The sequence below is a fragment of the Homarus americanus genome, unplaced genomic scaffold, assembly GCF_018991925.1.
Source record: "Homarus americanus isolate GMGI-L3 unplaced genomic scaffold, GMGI_Hamer_2.0 scaffold57965, whole genome shotgun sequence".
Lineage (NCBI taxonomy): Eukaryota > Metazoa > Arthropoda > Malacostraca > Decapoda > Nephropidae > Homarus > Homarus americanus.
The window spans coordinates 302,326-318,095 of NW_024725031.1; the positions used below are offsets into that span (position 1 = coordinate 302,326).

Sequence of the window (15,770 nt, forward strand, 5' to 3'; positions counted from 1 at the left end):
TGTGTGGGGGGGTGTGTGTGTGGGTGTGTGTGTGGGGGGCTCATGTGTGTGTGGGGGTCATGTGTGTGTGTGTGGGGGGCTCATGCGTGTGTGTGGGGGAGGTGGAGTGCTGTGTGTAGAGGGTGCAAGTGTGTGTGTGTGTGGCCAAGTTCACCAGTCGACCCCTGCTCTCTCTCTCTCTCTCTCTCTGGCAGACACTCCCAGTCTTTACCTTGGCATCATTTTTCTTAGAACTGGTCAGTCTTCCTCCCTCCATAGCTCCCTCCTCCTCTCCCTCCTTCCTACCCTTCCTCTCCTCTCCTCTCCTCACCTCCATCCTATCCCTCATCACATCCTCCTCCCAAGCCCAACCATCCCCATCCCAGTATCCTACCACCATCCCCACCCTCTATCACCATCCCCCACCCTACCACCACCACCCCCACCCTACCACCACCACCCCACCCCATCACCATCCCCACCCCTATCACCATCCCCACCCCTATCACCTTCCCCACCTCTACCACCATCCCCACCTCTACCACCATCCCCACCCCCATCACCAACCCCACCCTTTGTCACCATCCCCACCCTTTATCACCATCCCCCACCCTCATCATCATCCCCCACCCTCTACCACCATCCCCACCCTCACCATCCCCACCCTCTATCACCATCCCCACCTCCATCACCATCCCCACCCTCCATCACCATCCCCACCCTCCATCACCATCCTCCACCCTCATCACCATCCCCACCTCTACCACCATCCCCACCCCATCACCATCCCCACCCCCCACCCCTCATCATCATCCCCACCCCATCATCATCCTCACCCTATCACCATCCCCACCCCCATCACCATCCCCACCCTCCATCACCATCCCCGCCTCTATCACCATCCCCGCCTCATCACCATCCCCCGCCCTATCACCATCCCCACCGTCACCATCCCCCACCCTCTACCACCATCCCCACCCTCTATCACCATCCCCACCCTCACCACCACCCCCCACCATCCCCACCCTCTATCACCATCCCCACCCTCTACCACCATCCCCCACCCTCTACCACCATCCCCACTCACCATCCCCTCTATCACCATCCCCACCCTCTATCACCATCCCCATCATCACCACCCACCCTATCACCATCCCCACCCTCTATCACCACCTCCCTCCTCCCTCAAATTTACCACACCATTATTTTCCTATTTTCTCCTCCCTCCTCACGCCAACATTACCTACCCTTTCCTCCCTCCCTCCTCATTGCTCGACACCCACACCTCCCAATACCTCCCCCCCCCTCCCTCCTACTCCTCCCACCTGCAGTTAAATGTCACCAGTTCCCCCTCTCACAATTTTGTCACCCTACGAACACACACGTACAGTACATGTAAGTATCTCTGTGTACGTGTATATACCTACCCGGCCATGTATAATACACACGGACATAGCGAGACCAAATGAGTGTGTACCTCAAGGGTGTACACATGATGATGGAAATGATGGTGTGGTCGTGTGTGTGTACCTGTGTATATGCTTGTGTGTACCATTCTTTGTGAGTGTGCCTGTTGGTGTGAGTGTATATATGTACTTGTAAATGTCTGTGTACACCTGTAGATGTATGTCTATGTATACCTGTGTACCTACGTATGAGTCTGTACCCGAGCCTGATTGTATATGCATGTGTACCTGTATCAGTAAGAGTGTATGTGTAGGCTATGTGTACCCACGTGTGTCAGCCTGTGTGCTTTGGGAGGCACGGTACAAGACGGTACACATAGCATTAATGAAGCGTGGGGAGGGGGGGGGTATAATGAAGTCGCCAACCAATTAAAACGATTAATTGGTCTTATGAGTCCCAGTACTAATAGGTTCCAGTCCTATAGGTTCCAGTCCTAATATGTTCCAGTCTTAATAGGCTCTAGTACTAATAGGTTCCAGTTCTAATAGGTTCCAGTCCTAATAGGTTCTAGTCCTAGTAGATTCCAGTCCTAATAGGTTCCAATTCATCAACCTAACTTAACCAATAGGATTCAGACCGATTCGTAATGGAGCCAGACCCCGTGAAACCCAGCACGAATGTTTTGGTTTGGTTTACCTCGGTTGGTTTGGCTTGGTTTGGTTTGGTTTAACTTGGTTTGGTTTAGTTTAGTTTCGTTAGATTTGGTTAGGTTAAATTAGGTTATGATAGGTTAGTTTAAGTTAGGCTAGGTTACGATAGGTTAGACTAAGCTAGGTTAGGTAAGATTAGGCTAGGTTAGGATAGATTAGGTCAAGTCATATTTGGTTAAATTAGGTTAGGTTAACATTATGTTAGGTTAGATTAGGCTAGGTTAATGTAAGGTTAGTTATATTACATTAAGTTAACATTAGGGTGGGTCAATCTTAAGATGAAATAAACCACGTGGTCCGAAAACTTTAATATAATCTAATACCATCTTGGTGTGGCAGCTTAAGTGAGTCAGGTCGAGAGAGTGTTATTATTCGGTGAGTTATAAGCAGGAACTTGTGACAGCATTATGAGTATGATGTGTTCACCACCTACACACACGTTGTTTTCCTTGGTCATTCTTGTTTTTGTCTAGTCATCCTCGCTCTCCCCCACACACTAACTGTTACTTACCATAACATCTAAACTCACATACTGACTCATGGTTTTTCGTGAATTATTTGTTATATGTTTAACCTATATATTATCTTTCACCCGGAACAGTCGTTTTTATACACTTGTGATTCGATCGTCTTTTTTTAATACTCTTGATTGTGATTCGATCGTCTTTTTTTAATACTCTTGATTGTGATTTGATAATTTATAACTTTTTGTGTACATTTAATTGTAATTCGATCGTCTGTTTTATACTTTTAATGTGATTCGATCGTCTTTTTTTATGTTTGGTTCAGCAGCTGCTGGTGAGGAAGTCGCTGTCCTTGATATTTCTGGAGCTCTCTGGTCCCCACCACTCCATACATAAGAACATAAGAATGGAGGAAACTGCAGCGGGCCTATTGGCCCATACTGGGCAGTCCCGTTTACACCCAACCCCTATTGCTCATATGAGCATCCAACCTATGTTTGAAGCAATTCAGCGTATTCGAGTTAATGATGATATTTGGTAACTTGTTCCATTCATCCACTACTCTATTTCCAAACCAATGTTTAACTATTTCGCGCCTAAATCTAAATTTGTCTAATTTAAAACCATTGTTACGAGTTCGCTCCTGGTTGGATAGTTTGAGTACCTTCGTAATGTCACCTTTGTTCAGCCCTGACTTCCATTTATACACTCTATCATATGTGTTGTTGTTTTAAAGACAGCAGTTGGTGTGACAGTCACCCTCCTCCCTCTAAGATGATGCTAATAACACACACACACACACACACACACACTGCAGGTGACTTTCAACAGCTGAAGGACGGAACGACAGAAATGAACCAAGCTGTGTTCAGCGTGTTCCAGTTTTCCTGCATTCTGATCACAGCTGTGGCCTTGAGTACAGACAATTAACCCACTGAGATTACTTACTTGCACGAGTACGATGATTAACCCACTGAGTACACACATCTTACCCAAGGAAGTAGTTAATCAAATTTAGAAGGTAAACACCTCGTATTCAGCTGATTAATTCATTTTACCGAACTCAGGTTTAATAATTGTAATCAGGGGACTAAGTCATTATACCTACGGGATTAAATTACTGTACATAAGTGGTTAAGACATCGTACTCAATAGGTTAAGTTACTGTACTCAAAGGATTAAATAATTGCACTCAAGAGGTTTCCATCGTATTCAAGTGGAGATTTTCCTCCATCTCAGATGAGTGATTGAGTGAGTGCCTAAGCAAGATACAGGCGAAGCTTTACACGAACACCCCAGTAGAGGAGGGTGGCGGTGGTGAGCAACTCCTGTTTCTTCAGTGGGGTCAAATAGGGTGTGTCCAACCCCTTCAACCATCCAGTGACCTCTCTCTCCTACCCAAAACACTACAGTCCCTTCAGCAAAATTAATTTTATTAAATATTATCATTGCCCAACAAGCTCCACCTCCATCATGGTTCAACAAGGAGAGTCAATCACCACTTCTCACACTCTCGTAACCTCTGCCCGAATGACCTTGACCTGAAAACATGGTCATTAGGGGATGTAGGGGGGAGGACCTGACATTAGTAATAATATGAAGCGACAGAAAAAGTTCCAAGTTTAAAGAACATAAGCTGAGGTATTTTCGAGATAATTAAAGTTTGAATATGAACTTATCTCTCCGACCCTAACCAACCACCCAATATAACTTAACCTAACCTAGCCTAATCCAACTTACTCTATGCCAACCGAACCTAACCTGAAATAATCCAAATTAGCCTAACCAAACGTAACCTGACCAACCTCATTTAATCTAACTTAATTTAACCCGGCCCATCTTTGCTTAAATCAACCCAACCTACTAATAATCGTGTGGAAACCCTGATTATAATCAGGGTTTAATAATTATTAAACTCCATATTCATATTCCTGATACAAAACTGTAAACCATATTTCACTTAGACCCGTTCATTCTGTTCTTTTTTAATTTACTGAACGAAAATAAGTCCCATTAGCTGGCGGACAGACAATTAACACCCACCCCCTCTATGACACACAACTGCTCTGGGATAAAGAAAACTAAACAACGATAACGCGCATTTAGAGGACACTTATCTAATTCAGGGAATACTTAAACGAATGCGAGCACTCAAAGAAAGTTTTGTTCTGGTGATAGGCTGTACCACCGTGCCTTAAATAACACAAATTTACTATCCACACACACACACACACACACACACGCTAGACAGCAGACACGGGAAGGTTGTACACAAACTGAGAGACGAGACAACTCCCGCACACGCACGGAAAATTGCAGCTGCAACTCCTACTCTTGGGTCTGGTACTCTGAGGTATGTATGTACGTTAAATTTATCCTCAATCTAAATTAAGTGTCATAAGTGAACACATCTACCAGACTTCAGCTGCGGCACAAAAATTTATTTTATAAAACGTGTTAATTCCCAGTTTAAGAAAAACAAACAATGAACAAATATCTGAGGATCCGGCCTGAGGCTGACCTTGAACTTCAAGGTCCCGGAACAACGTGCGGTCAGGACTGAGTTGTTCGTGGCCAGGGCCGCACCACACCCACGCATCACTCAACCTCGGTACACCGCAGACTTGCATGTTCCTGTCAACAGTAGAACGCCACTGCAGGCAGAAGACTGGTGAACAGTCGTCTGATGTAACATCCTTTCGTGTCATTTTATGAGAAGGCAGGAAATGCCAGGCAGTGTTATTTGCTCGTGCAGGCGCTGTTCATATGACAAGGGCTCAGTAGACAAGACAAAGAGTGTCGTTCACTGCAGGCTGAAGTGTCAAGGGTATAGAGAGGACACCGTCATGCCGGCACACCATAATTATATTGTGTAGCTGTTCTTGAGCACGGTACACAAGATTGATTACCACAGCCTTTATCACGGAGTCAGGCTGCATCTCTCAGCCAGGCTATGATTGACTGGAACTTAAGACGTCATATCTATGAAGCAGATAACATTAATAAACTTAGCCTAATGTACTGTACTTAGGAAATGTTAAGTTTGGTTGGGTCGTGTTAGCTCAAGATAAGTTGGATGAATGCCTAATTTGTTTCTAGAAGCACGACGTCACACGAGCCTCCAACAATCAAAACGTGACTGCAGGGCGTTCTCTTTTAGTGCGTTGTGCCTGATTGCACTGTACTGTATTGCTTCCTGTACCAGGCACAGTTTGGTTGGGGCTCGGCTAATAGTTGGCTTGGCGTGTTCAATAGCTTTGTACTATGTATAAGTTTTCTACTGAAAATGAACAGATGTGTGGGATAAAATATTCTCTGCGTAGTAACCGTTAATTAGTTAATACAGGTAGTATGTTGGAATTGTGTTAAAAATGTCAATTATAAAATAACATACGATGGACGCTCAAGCGCCGCTACAATGTCATCATTAGAACCACGACAGTTTACAGCCTGAAAAATAAATAAATAAGTACGCAGTAGGTGTCTCGGCAGCCATGGGTTATTTTTAACGTGTAATAATTAATGTTTCTCTGTGGTGTTGCTGTAGCGGTGGGGAGTCACGACTCCGAGTCTGTGGCAACGCCCGTGAGGTAAATACAAGTTCATCTTACAACTCCACCACCTAGTTTCTGGTCCAGCAACTAACCGCAAAATGACAAAGCTTTAAAAATTCTACGAAAAGACCACATAATTTTATTCGGATCTCATAAAGATTAAGAATCCTCACCTGATGATTAAACACCCTAATGCTAACCTAACCAAACTTAAACTAACCAAATTGAACCCCATCATTTATCTGTAGGATGTTTAATCAGGTCAAATAAGAGTGGGTTCCTAATCGTCAAGAGACACTATCTTAACCAGACGAGACGAACTTTAACTAGTCAGGAGCCTTCTGAGGGGGTTCGACTAATTACCCAAATGTGAAAAATGGAATGCCAATCACTTCTCGACTAGTATTTAAAAGTTTGGTAAACTTAATTTAATCTGAGTTAATAGATCAAGTGCATGTACCTAACCTTACCTAACACAACACAACTCAGATTAAATTAAGTTTACCAATTTTTTGTGACTTTATGACACCAAATAATAATCGAGAAGTGATTCACAGCCCGAATTACGCTTGTACGACCATCATTTGACTTCATTGCGACTACATTGCGGCTACATTTGGGTACATTTGGGTAATTCCTCGCTCCCTCGGTACATGCGCGCGATGTATTAACTCAGATTAAAGTAAGTTTTCCAATTTTTTGTGACTTTGTGACACCAAATACTAGTCGAGAAATGATTGGCAGTCCGATTTATTCATGTAGGACCATTATTTGACTTCATTCCGGCTATATTTGGCTACATTTGGGTACATTTGGGTAATTAGTCGGACCGCACTTAAATGGTGAATGATTCAGTGTGGTCGAGTAATGAGCGAAACTGCTCGAACTAACCACTCCATCCGAACCAACGCATTTCATACCAAGAACAGAAACTTCTGGCGGACACTCTTAACATTATGATGGTAACCAGGTTTCGACTTTTCCATAAAAAAAATTGTTTTTCGCATAGTTCAGACTATTCTAAGACACCTGTCCGTCAGAAATGTATATTTTTCAAGTATTTTAATATATAAAATTACCTACAATATTACTTGTTTAAACTGTGACCAGTAATACAAGAGCACTGGGAGGCCTGAATGTAGCTAATGAAATAACTTCAAAAATCTCCAACAAACCAAGTACTGTACAGTCACTCACCTCATCTCAGGATACATGGGTGGTACTTTATTCGCCAATTTTCTTCAGTCAATGCTCGTCTGTGATTCTAATTGAAGATACACTTTACTTCCGTTTATTAACACGGCTGACACACCACTTGATTTCGGTTCACAATATGGTCATTAATAATTTCCCGTTAACAGCAATCATCCATTTCCTTAGACTGTAACAGCCTAGTGTGTGTTATCAAGAAACACATTAATAGAGCTTGAAGAACTGACAACAACAGGTACTCGAAGTGTAATCCAAGATTTTCTAACCAATAAATTTCTGCCAACTTGTTTGTGCTTGAAGGGATACACCCACACTCCTCACTGTTGTATATGTCCACAAATTATAAACGGAGAACTGTTCTTGGGAAGGCTTTAGCATTTTGTTTCCTACAACTCGCACACGGCGCCGGCGATGTTGTTGTTGTGGTGACTGGGGAAATGCCTACAGTGCTGCACTGCCTGGGGACTCGTATGTTATTTATCGAAACTTCAGATGAACCAGCCTGAGTCTCGAGCATTTCCGAAGCTTTAGGGGACAAGTTCAGAGATTTATAAAGTGTTTATGGGTTAAAAAATTTAGTTAAAAACTTTAAACCCCTAAGGTAATCCCTTATCGTATTCAAAATTAACAGGACTAATTTTTTGAGCCCTTGACGTATTCTGGTCGTCTTAACACACTGAAAATCCTCGAGATAACTGTAAACCAGAGAGGATCCGTGACCATTTTTTCTGCTTGACCAATTTTATGATATATAATTATATATTATCTGACGGAAAGGTTTCAGAGCACCTTGGGTAACAAAGGTTGCCCAGTGACGAGGGTGGTGAACCGTGAAGGTGGTCAGCCCCACCTTGGTACAGTAATGTGAGCGAGGTCTTGAGTCATGAGTCCGGAGAGGTTCAGAACTTCTCTCTCACTGCAATGATGCAAAACTTGAACTGAATATTAGAAACTATGGTAAGCGTCTAAATTTCTGTTGCTTGACATTGTTTTATAATTCCTAATAAATGTGTGTGTGTGTGTAGTGCCACGGTAGGCTATACACACAATACTGTATATTATGAAGATATACATAACTACCCACATAGCTCACCTGGTCACTACCATCCTCTGCTCACAGCTGCGATTCTGTGATGGGCGTAGGCGTGGGCACGTCATGGGCTGCGCTGATATTGGCTGTGTGTGTGCTGTGTGGAGAGTCCAAGAACTCTACCACCCGCGACGCTGACGAGGACAACGACATCATAACATCCAGCGACTACCTGAAGGTCGGGAGGTCGCTCAACCTTCTCCCAAGATATGGCTTTCTGACACTCTCCATCAAGGTGAGGCTGACGGTAACATTGTGTGTGACACTAACATAATACAGTATACAGTATACAGCAGCACATGTAGCGCTGAGTCTGGTCTTCCACCCATGCTCTTAACCTGGTTAGCAAGCATAAACAAAAATGGCAAGTGCATCCAGTTCTTCAGGTTGTGTTTCCAATAATAATTTTCTTCAGGTTGTCACCAACAAATCATGTTCTTCAAGTTTTGTATCACCAATAAATTACTGCATCTGTTCTTCAGGCTTACCATCAACTGTATAGCGCGACCTTGTGATTTCCAGGTGTTCCCACATCGATATGACAACAGTTGGTTGTTCCGGGATAAGACGGCTGAGGTCTTCCAAAAGAACTCATACTGGGCATCACAGACCAAACGCCGCAACCAGCAACATCAGGTAACCCAAACAGACCGACACGGCTATGACCAACATTTTCTGATCGACTTCTGCGACGACGTACGGGACCTCCTCACCGCCTATTTTGACAACTTCTATATAGAGGGAGTGCCAGAGCCCCACAGGGTTTTCATCACTTCTCTCGCCACCAAGACCAAGGCGCAGCACCTGGGCATTCACCCGACCTTCCTCTCCACTGAGTACAGCTTCGTTTTGGTGCGTCTCTTCCGCCGGAACAGGCGGTCCACACTGGACGGTGAGCAGGTCCTCATAACTATCTGTTATGCTTCCTTGACTCCAACGTGCATAAGGTTGATACCAATAGAATATAAACTGGGTTAATTATTCTGCTAAATTTTTTTTCAATATCATATGTATTTATACTACTATAGTACAAGTATCTTTGACCCTGGTGCATGAATTTGGTTCATTATTAATAACTTTTCTAAAGTCTTTGCAGTTTTATGCACATCATTATTAAATCCACTTATTAGCTTTGTAAATTAAATTTAAACTTCAGTTTCATTTAAAATAACCAACATTCATATTGTAGTTAACTAATAATCCCCAACAATCATTAACTACTGATTATTATACTAGTACAGTACTGTACACACATTATGCCAATTTATAGGTGGAAATATATCTTTTGTTTTTGTGTATTACTGATACTGTACTGTATAGGTACTATTCCTACACCATTTATTTTTTACTACTTTTTCATGAACACCATTATATAATATATATATATATATATATATATATATATATATATATATATAGGCTATATATATATATATATATATATATATATATATATATATATATATATATATATATATATATATATATATATATATATATATATATATATATATATATATATATATATATATACTGTGTAACCTTCCTATGTCCCCCATTACAGGGCGTCTCACACTAACCCCCAACTTCAAGAGCGCTGTGAATGACATAAGGATCGGTTCATCTGAGTCTGTGAACCAGTTCCTCGACCTCTACGGGACTCATGTGATTACTGAGTATGAGGTCGGAGATATCATGTACCAAGTGTATGTGTTTGGGGAGAGAACCTATGGAGAACTGAAGAACAACTTTGCCATGAGTCAGAGGTAATTACTGTACTGTACTGTACAGGATTTTATTGAAGCAATTTTGTTGATGAACTTTCATTAAGTCATTACTAATCCAGGTAATAATAATAATAATAATAATAATAATAATAATAATAATAATAAATTAATAATAATACAAAATAATAATAATGTAACAATAATATAGTAAGTTACCCGGTAATTCTGAGACATATATTGTAAATGCATAGGCTCCCCGACAATAACAGAGGTTATGTTAATATGCTTGGAATCCAAGAGTTCTAAATGAATACAACCAATATTCCTTAACATCCATTTATATGTAGAAAAATAGCAATATAGTGTTCAACCTGTTTATAATTTATATACAGTACTTTGTCTTTAAACAGCAGCCAAAGTGAGTTGATCAGGATGGAGCATTACTTCACACCTTACTATGCCCTTCACGCTGGCAGGGTCAAATTAGCCTCAGGTGGGTGATGTATACTGTAGTGTGCTTACCTCTCGCTACTGCATCCCAGGCTCAATCCTCAGCCAAAGTCAGGTATGAGAAGGGTGTTATTCACTGTAAATCTTTTAAAGATTGCAGGTTTTCTCCAGATACTTCAATTTCCTCCTATACGAGCACGAAAATAATGTTCATAAAAACAATCCAAGTGGCTCCTAGTAAGCTGATAAATGGTGGAGAAAAAATGTGAGATAAGACATATTAAGGATGACCCAGTAACACTGTTTCTTCACCTGTAAATATTAAGAAATTAATTTGTATGAGTTCAATACTTCCCCACTTTATTCACATTAAATGATTGGACTACCTTTAAACTTGTGTTTTGTACAGTCACTTTACTTGTTTGGTAATACAGTACCGTAGTTGATTTTGCAAAATATGCTAAAAAAGAAACGTCCAATGGTGGGGGAGTATAATAACATGCACACATAACCTCACTAAAGAACTTTTTGAGCATTCTCAGATTAATTGCTTATACTGTAAGAGTACAGTATACATATTGCATAGTGAAACTGTTGTTCTTTCACCATACAAGGATAGTAAAATGAGTTATTTCCTCTCATAGGTAACGATCAGTTTGAAGACATGGTCGGCAACCAGCTGACCTCTATAACATACTTCCGCCTCTACCAAAGTATTTTTTCCATCTTCAAGAACCAAGAGCTGGAGAAGAAACTGGAGGAACTGGAAGGTGAAGTGGTCCTCAGCCTAAAATTAGAGAAGATTACCAAAATTGTTCCCAAGTCTCCAGAGAGACGGTGGCTGGGCGAGGTTTTGGACAACACTCTCTCCCTCTACTATGTCACTATGTAGACATTTATGCTCACATCAAAAGCTTACGGGATGTAGTGTTACAGGATATTGATCTTAAAGTACAAATTAAAAGAAAAGTAGTGAGTTAAAGATGATAAACGGCCACTTAAACTGTAAATTAGGAACTATGAGACTATGATGAGCACATCAATAAATTACTTACCAAGTATACAGTATATATTAATACACATGACAAAATTATGGCATACACATACAGTCTAACAATTAGATAAACAGTATCTTTAAGTGTTTACTGAAGAACAAATTATGATTTAAAGATAACACAACCATTTATGTGAAAAACCAATACGGTATTAGAAAGAAAAACATTCAACAAGCAAATCAGTAGGTAAGTTAAAAATTTCCAGGTTACTTTTTTGTGGCAACATAACAGCTGCAACACTAATAGTACACTAGCCCTAAAAAGCATTTATTCGTTATACATATGGAGATTCTATTTTGTACTACATACATAAGAGTTATTTCCGTGACTAAGATAATGGCCAATAAGGCTGGAAAACTTCTGGCTCTCATGGAAAAGTTTCAATGTTGTCTTAGGAAACTTCCATAGCTGTAACTCAATATTCTAACTTTATCAGAGTACGTACAGTTTGTCTTTATATTACTCACCTTACTGTTGCCAATCTATTGTTCCTGCCCCACTGGTTCCAGTCACCTGGTCTGGGATACCTGTTGCTGATTTGAGCCAACTGTTCTAATTCAACTGTTCCTGGTCTGCTTTTTGTGTCAGCTGTTCTTAAGTAGCTGCTTCCAGTCAGCTGTAATCTGGTGGCACCTTTGTTGACAGCATAAGATGAGCAACACTACCGTCTCTCTTCCTAATTGTTGTTCACTTATCTTTCCTTTTACATAACTCAAATATATTATTTTAACAATCTCAATATCAATTTTCTTTCCACAACATACCAGCCCATTTAGTGGACGTCATGTGTGAGCCATGAAATGGTCTCTGCTCATTTCTAACGTGCCCATCGACGTGGGTGAGATAACCTATTTTCATCTCCCCGTCAAGACGGAAAGCAGTGGTGCCTACCTAGTATGTGTTGCTGAAATTAGTCAAAGTTTCACATAAAAAATTTAGTCAAATAACAATGAAATTGAGCTTAACTAATATAAATACCCTTAAAATTTATATATAGTATACAGTATATTCATATTGGGAACGAAAATGCTTAATATAATGTCAATACAGTATACAGATTATAGAGGTACAATACAACACCACTGCACAAAGCATGTTTTCTGGAGGGATTTTACTCCTCTTTCCAAAGGTGATATTCACTTTCTGTGGAAATGAGTTTTAACCCAACCTAATCTTAATATATAATAACTAACTAAATAAATAAACAAAATGAAACAGGCACAATCTGTTTCACTCTCCCCAATAAGCGTCTAAATTCAACATAAAGTGGCCTCTCAATTATTAACTGCCCTGACCATTCTCTCTTAGCTGGGGTCCCGAGTGTAGCTGTGAGGAAGAAGGCATAGCGAAGGTTATCATCATCCATGTTTGTTTACCTTTTAACTTCTCTGCCTGAACGGAACACCGTTTTTGTTACATCATCAACGGCTATACTGTACTGTACAATACTACATCAGAGACGGCCATCAAAATGGGCTAGCATGATCCGGGCTTTACTCTACTATATCAACAATCTTGCAAGCCCTTATCCACTATGACCAACTTAATACAGTATCTTCTTATGTTCTTTCCAGCTGCTATACAGTACCTCTTAATCGCAAGCACACAAAAACAAATCCTGTTTTATCAAACACCCTCAATCTTCATTATACTATTTTCTAAACTCTATTATGCCTGTTTCATCCACATGCGCCACATCTCAGTCTTCCCACACCTTCCACCATCTTTTCACTATCCATCCATTTTATACAACAGAGAAAATTATTTCCTATCTCAGAATACTTTACTGTACTAATATTAAGTTAATTTTTCTGTCAATTGTAACCATTATTCTGGATGTCAAAAATAATCCTTTATAAAATAAATGAAGAAAGAAATCCATAATTACTACAAATATCATGCCTATTATAATGGTTATACAGGTAATAGAAAGATTTTGAATACTTTGCTGCAAAGTAGCATTTATACTAACTAACTGGATGAATTTTGGTGGATACAGCAGTAAATATACAGCTTACTAACCTGTGACAACAAGTACTGTGGCGCTTTACGTCAACCTTACATTTCCTTGGTGAAATATGGTTTGTTTGATTTTATACAGACTACAGTAGTCATCAACTGCACACTGCTTTCAAAATATGGTTCTATGTGATGCACCATGATGAGTGGTGTGTTGTTTGTACAACTCTTTGGCGGGAACTATGATAAAGATGTGGCTAAAATTATGATCAAATTTCCCAAAATGTTTCTGCTTACAATATAAGATGAGTGCCCCTAAGGTGATCTAGATTGGTTTCAGTGCAGAAATAATGTCTTGCCAGCTTTAAGGCCACTCAAGAAAGTTCCAACAAAGAAATTTACTCTTTGATTTTATAGAATCTCACTGTTTTGTCATATCTAAACTGCCATTATGCTCCCATGGTGCAATTCAGTAGTTTTTTGCCATGAATACCATTTATGGGGTTGATTTAAATAACAATTCAGTGGAAATTTTAAACAAATTCTACATTCTCCTTACAAATGAATATAAAATATGTTATCTCACCTGTTAGTGGTGTGGTCCAATATTCTCACTCCAGGTCTACAACACAGACTACTGTTTAGGTCTGACAGTGTTAGTGGGAAGTGGACTATACCACTGAATCACACCAGCTATTACTGTTGGCTGTTTCAGTAACCTGACTCATACACAAAGATAAAATTTTGACCATCCAACACTGATACAACATTTCCCCATTTTTGGAGGTCACTCATTTCCTGTAATGAAATTCTATGGCTTGTAAAACTTGTTATACATTGTCAATATCATTGTGTGGTTTAATTTTCCTATCCTCTAGAAGAAATATATATCCTGTGCACAGTTCATTCAGCTACATGTGAAGAGCAGAACATTTACAGTTGTTTAAATCTATCAGATACTTTTTATCCTAACCAATGAGCGACACATCAAGTTGGTGTTATACAGGGACTGAATCTATATGTACTGTGAACAAACCACAAAACTTACATCTATTACACATGTTCTCTTTTAATATATATCCCAAGGACAACTTTACACATATATCTCTAATGGAAGAACATTTTATTTCCCCATTTTTACACCTTCAAATTTAGTTCAAAACTGAGGCAACTACTCCTTACATGAGATGGAACACAACAACACTTTCCACAACATGACATGAAGATTAGGCACTTCAGCTTATATTTTACCTGATGAATAAACACCCTAATGCCATCTGGGGAGGGGGTTAGTTTTGGTTAGCTGGAGTGCCTCATCTTTACACAATACAGTTCAAAAAGTTTTCCATAAGCCCTTTCCTACTGAGGCAAAGGGTAACCTGAATCATGCACAACACAAACTATCATTTTACCAGTCTTAAATAATTTGTTCTGCTGTGATGATCTTCCGTAAGGCCTCAAAGTATCTACAGTGGAGTCTCAATAATTCACGGGTTAGGTACCACAAGACATAGTGAATTATAGTTTAAATGATTTAAATAGAAATACTGTACTGTAATTAGTTTGGTACCAGAGGCCAAGAAATGTCCATAAACTGTTCTAAAACTGCTTTAATAAACAATAAGCATCGTACATAATAAAAAAATAAATGCTGTAACAAATATATATTATATTGTACCAAAAGTAGTTCTAAATTATATAACAGCTCCTTCCTTTCTCATAATTTTGTTCAGGTAATGCCAATATACCAACATCAAGACAGGCAAGTGCCAGGCTGGCTGTGACCGCAATACAGTGCATCAACAAAGAATCAGGAATTTAATACCTGAACCAAATAATAACTCATCTGGGGTTGAATGTGTTTTATTGTATGAGAGAATTTATTACTTTATGATATTGTTTAATTAACCCGGTACCAAATAAACTTATTAATATGGGAATTGTGGTGAAAGTACATAATGTATTAATGAAGTCAGAGGGGCACCAAACATTCGGGAACTGTCCTGCCTCCCACAAGCAGTTCACTTTCCACTTTTATTTTATAGTTTTATATTCTAAGTCACATTAGAGCATTGAAGTGATATTTATATTATAATTTCTTTATCTGTAAGTCAAATTAGAACATTAAAATATTTCCACAAATTTTATGATTTCTTATGTAAA

The 15,770-nt window shown here is 39.8% G+C and overlaps 1 protein-coding gene across 7 annotated transcripts in view; it reads left to right on the plus strand.

The window, feature by feature from the left end:
- LOC121864605 (torso-like protein) overlaps nucleotides 1-14,456 on the plus strand; it is a 42,657-nt gene extending 28,201 nt beyond the window's left edge. For 5 of the 7 annotated variants that reach the window (XM_042363689.1, XM_042363684.1, XM_042363685.1 and 2 more), the window contains 5 exons: nucleotides 8,447-8,651; nucleotides 8,939-9,308; nucleotides 9,981-10,182; nucleotides 10,536-10,636; nucleotides 11,238-14,456. In XM_042363689.1, the coding sequence (XP_042219623.1) occupies nucleotides 8,460-8,651; nucleotides 8,939-9,308; nucleotides 9,981-10,182; nucleotides 10,536-10,636; nucleotides 11,238-11,485 (1,113 nt within the window). In that variant the 5' untranslated portion in view covers nucleotides 8,447-8,459 and the 3' untranslated portion in view covers nucleotides 11,486-14,456. Of the gene's footprint in view, nucleotides 1-4,789; nucleotides 4,914-8,446; nucleotides 8,652-8,938; nucleotides 9,309-9,980; nucleotides 10,183-10,535; nucleotides 10,637-11,237 lie in introns of those variants that run through there. The other 2 variants (XM_042363690.1, XM_042363688.1) reach the window with 2 other exon arrangements.
- The last annotated feature ends 1,314 nt before the right edge of the window (nucleotides 14,457-15,770 follow it).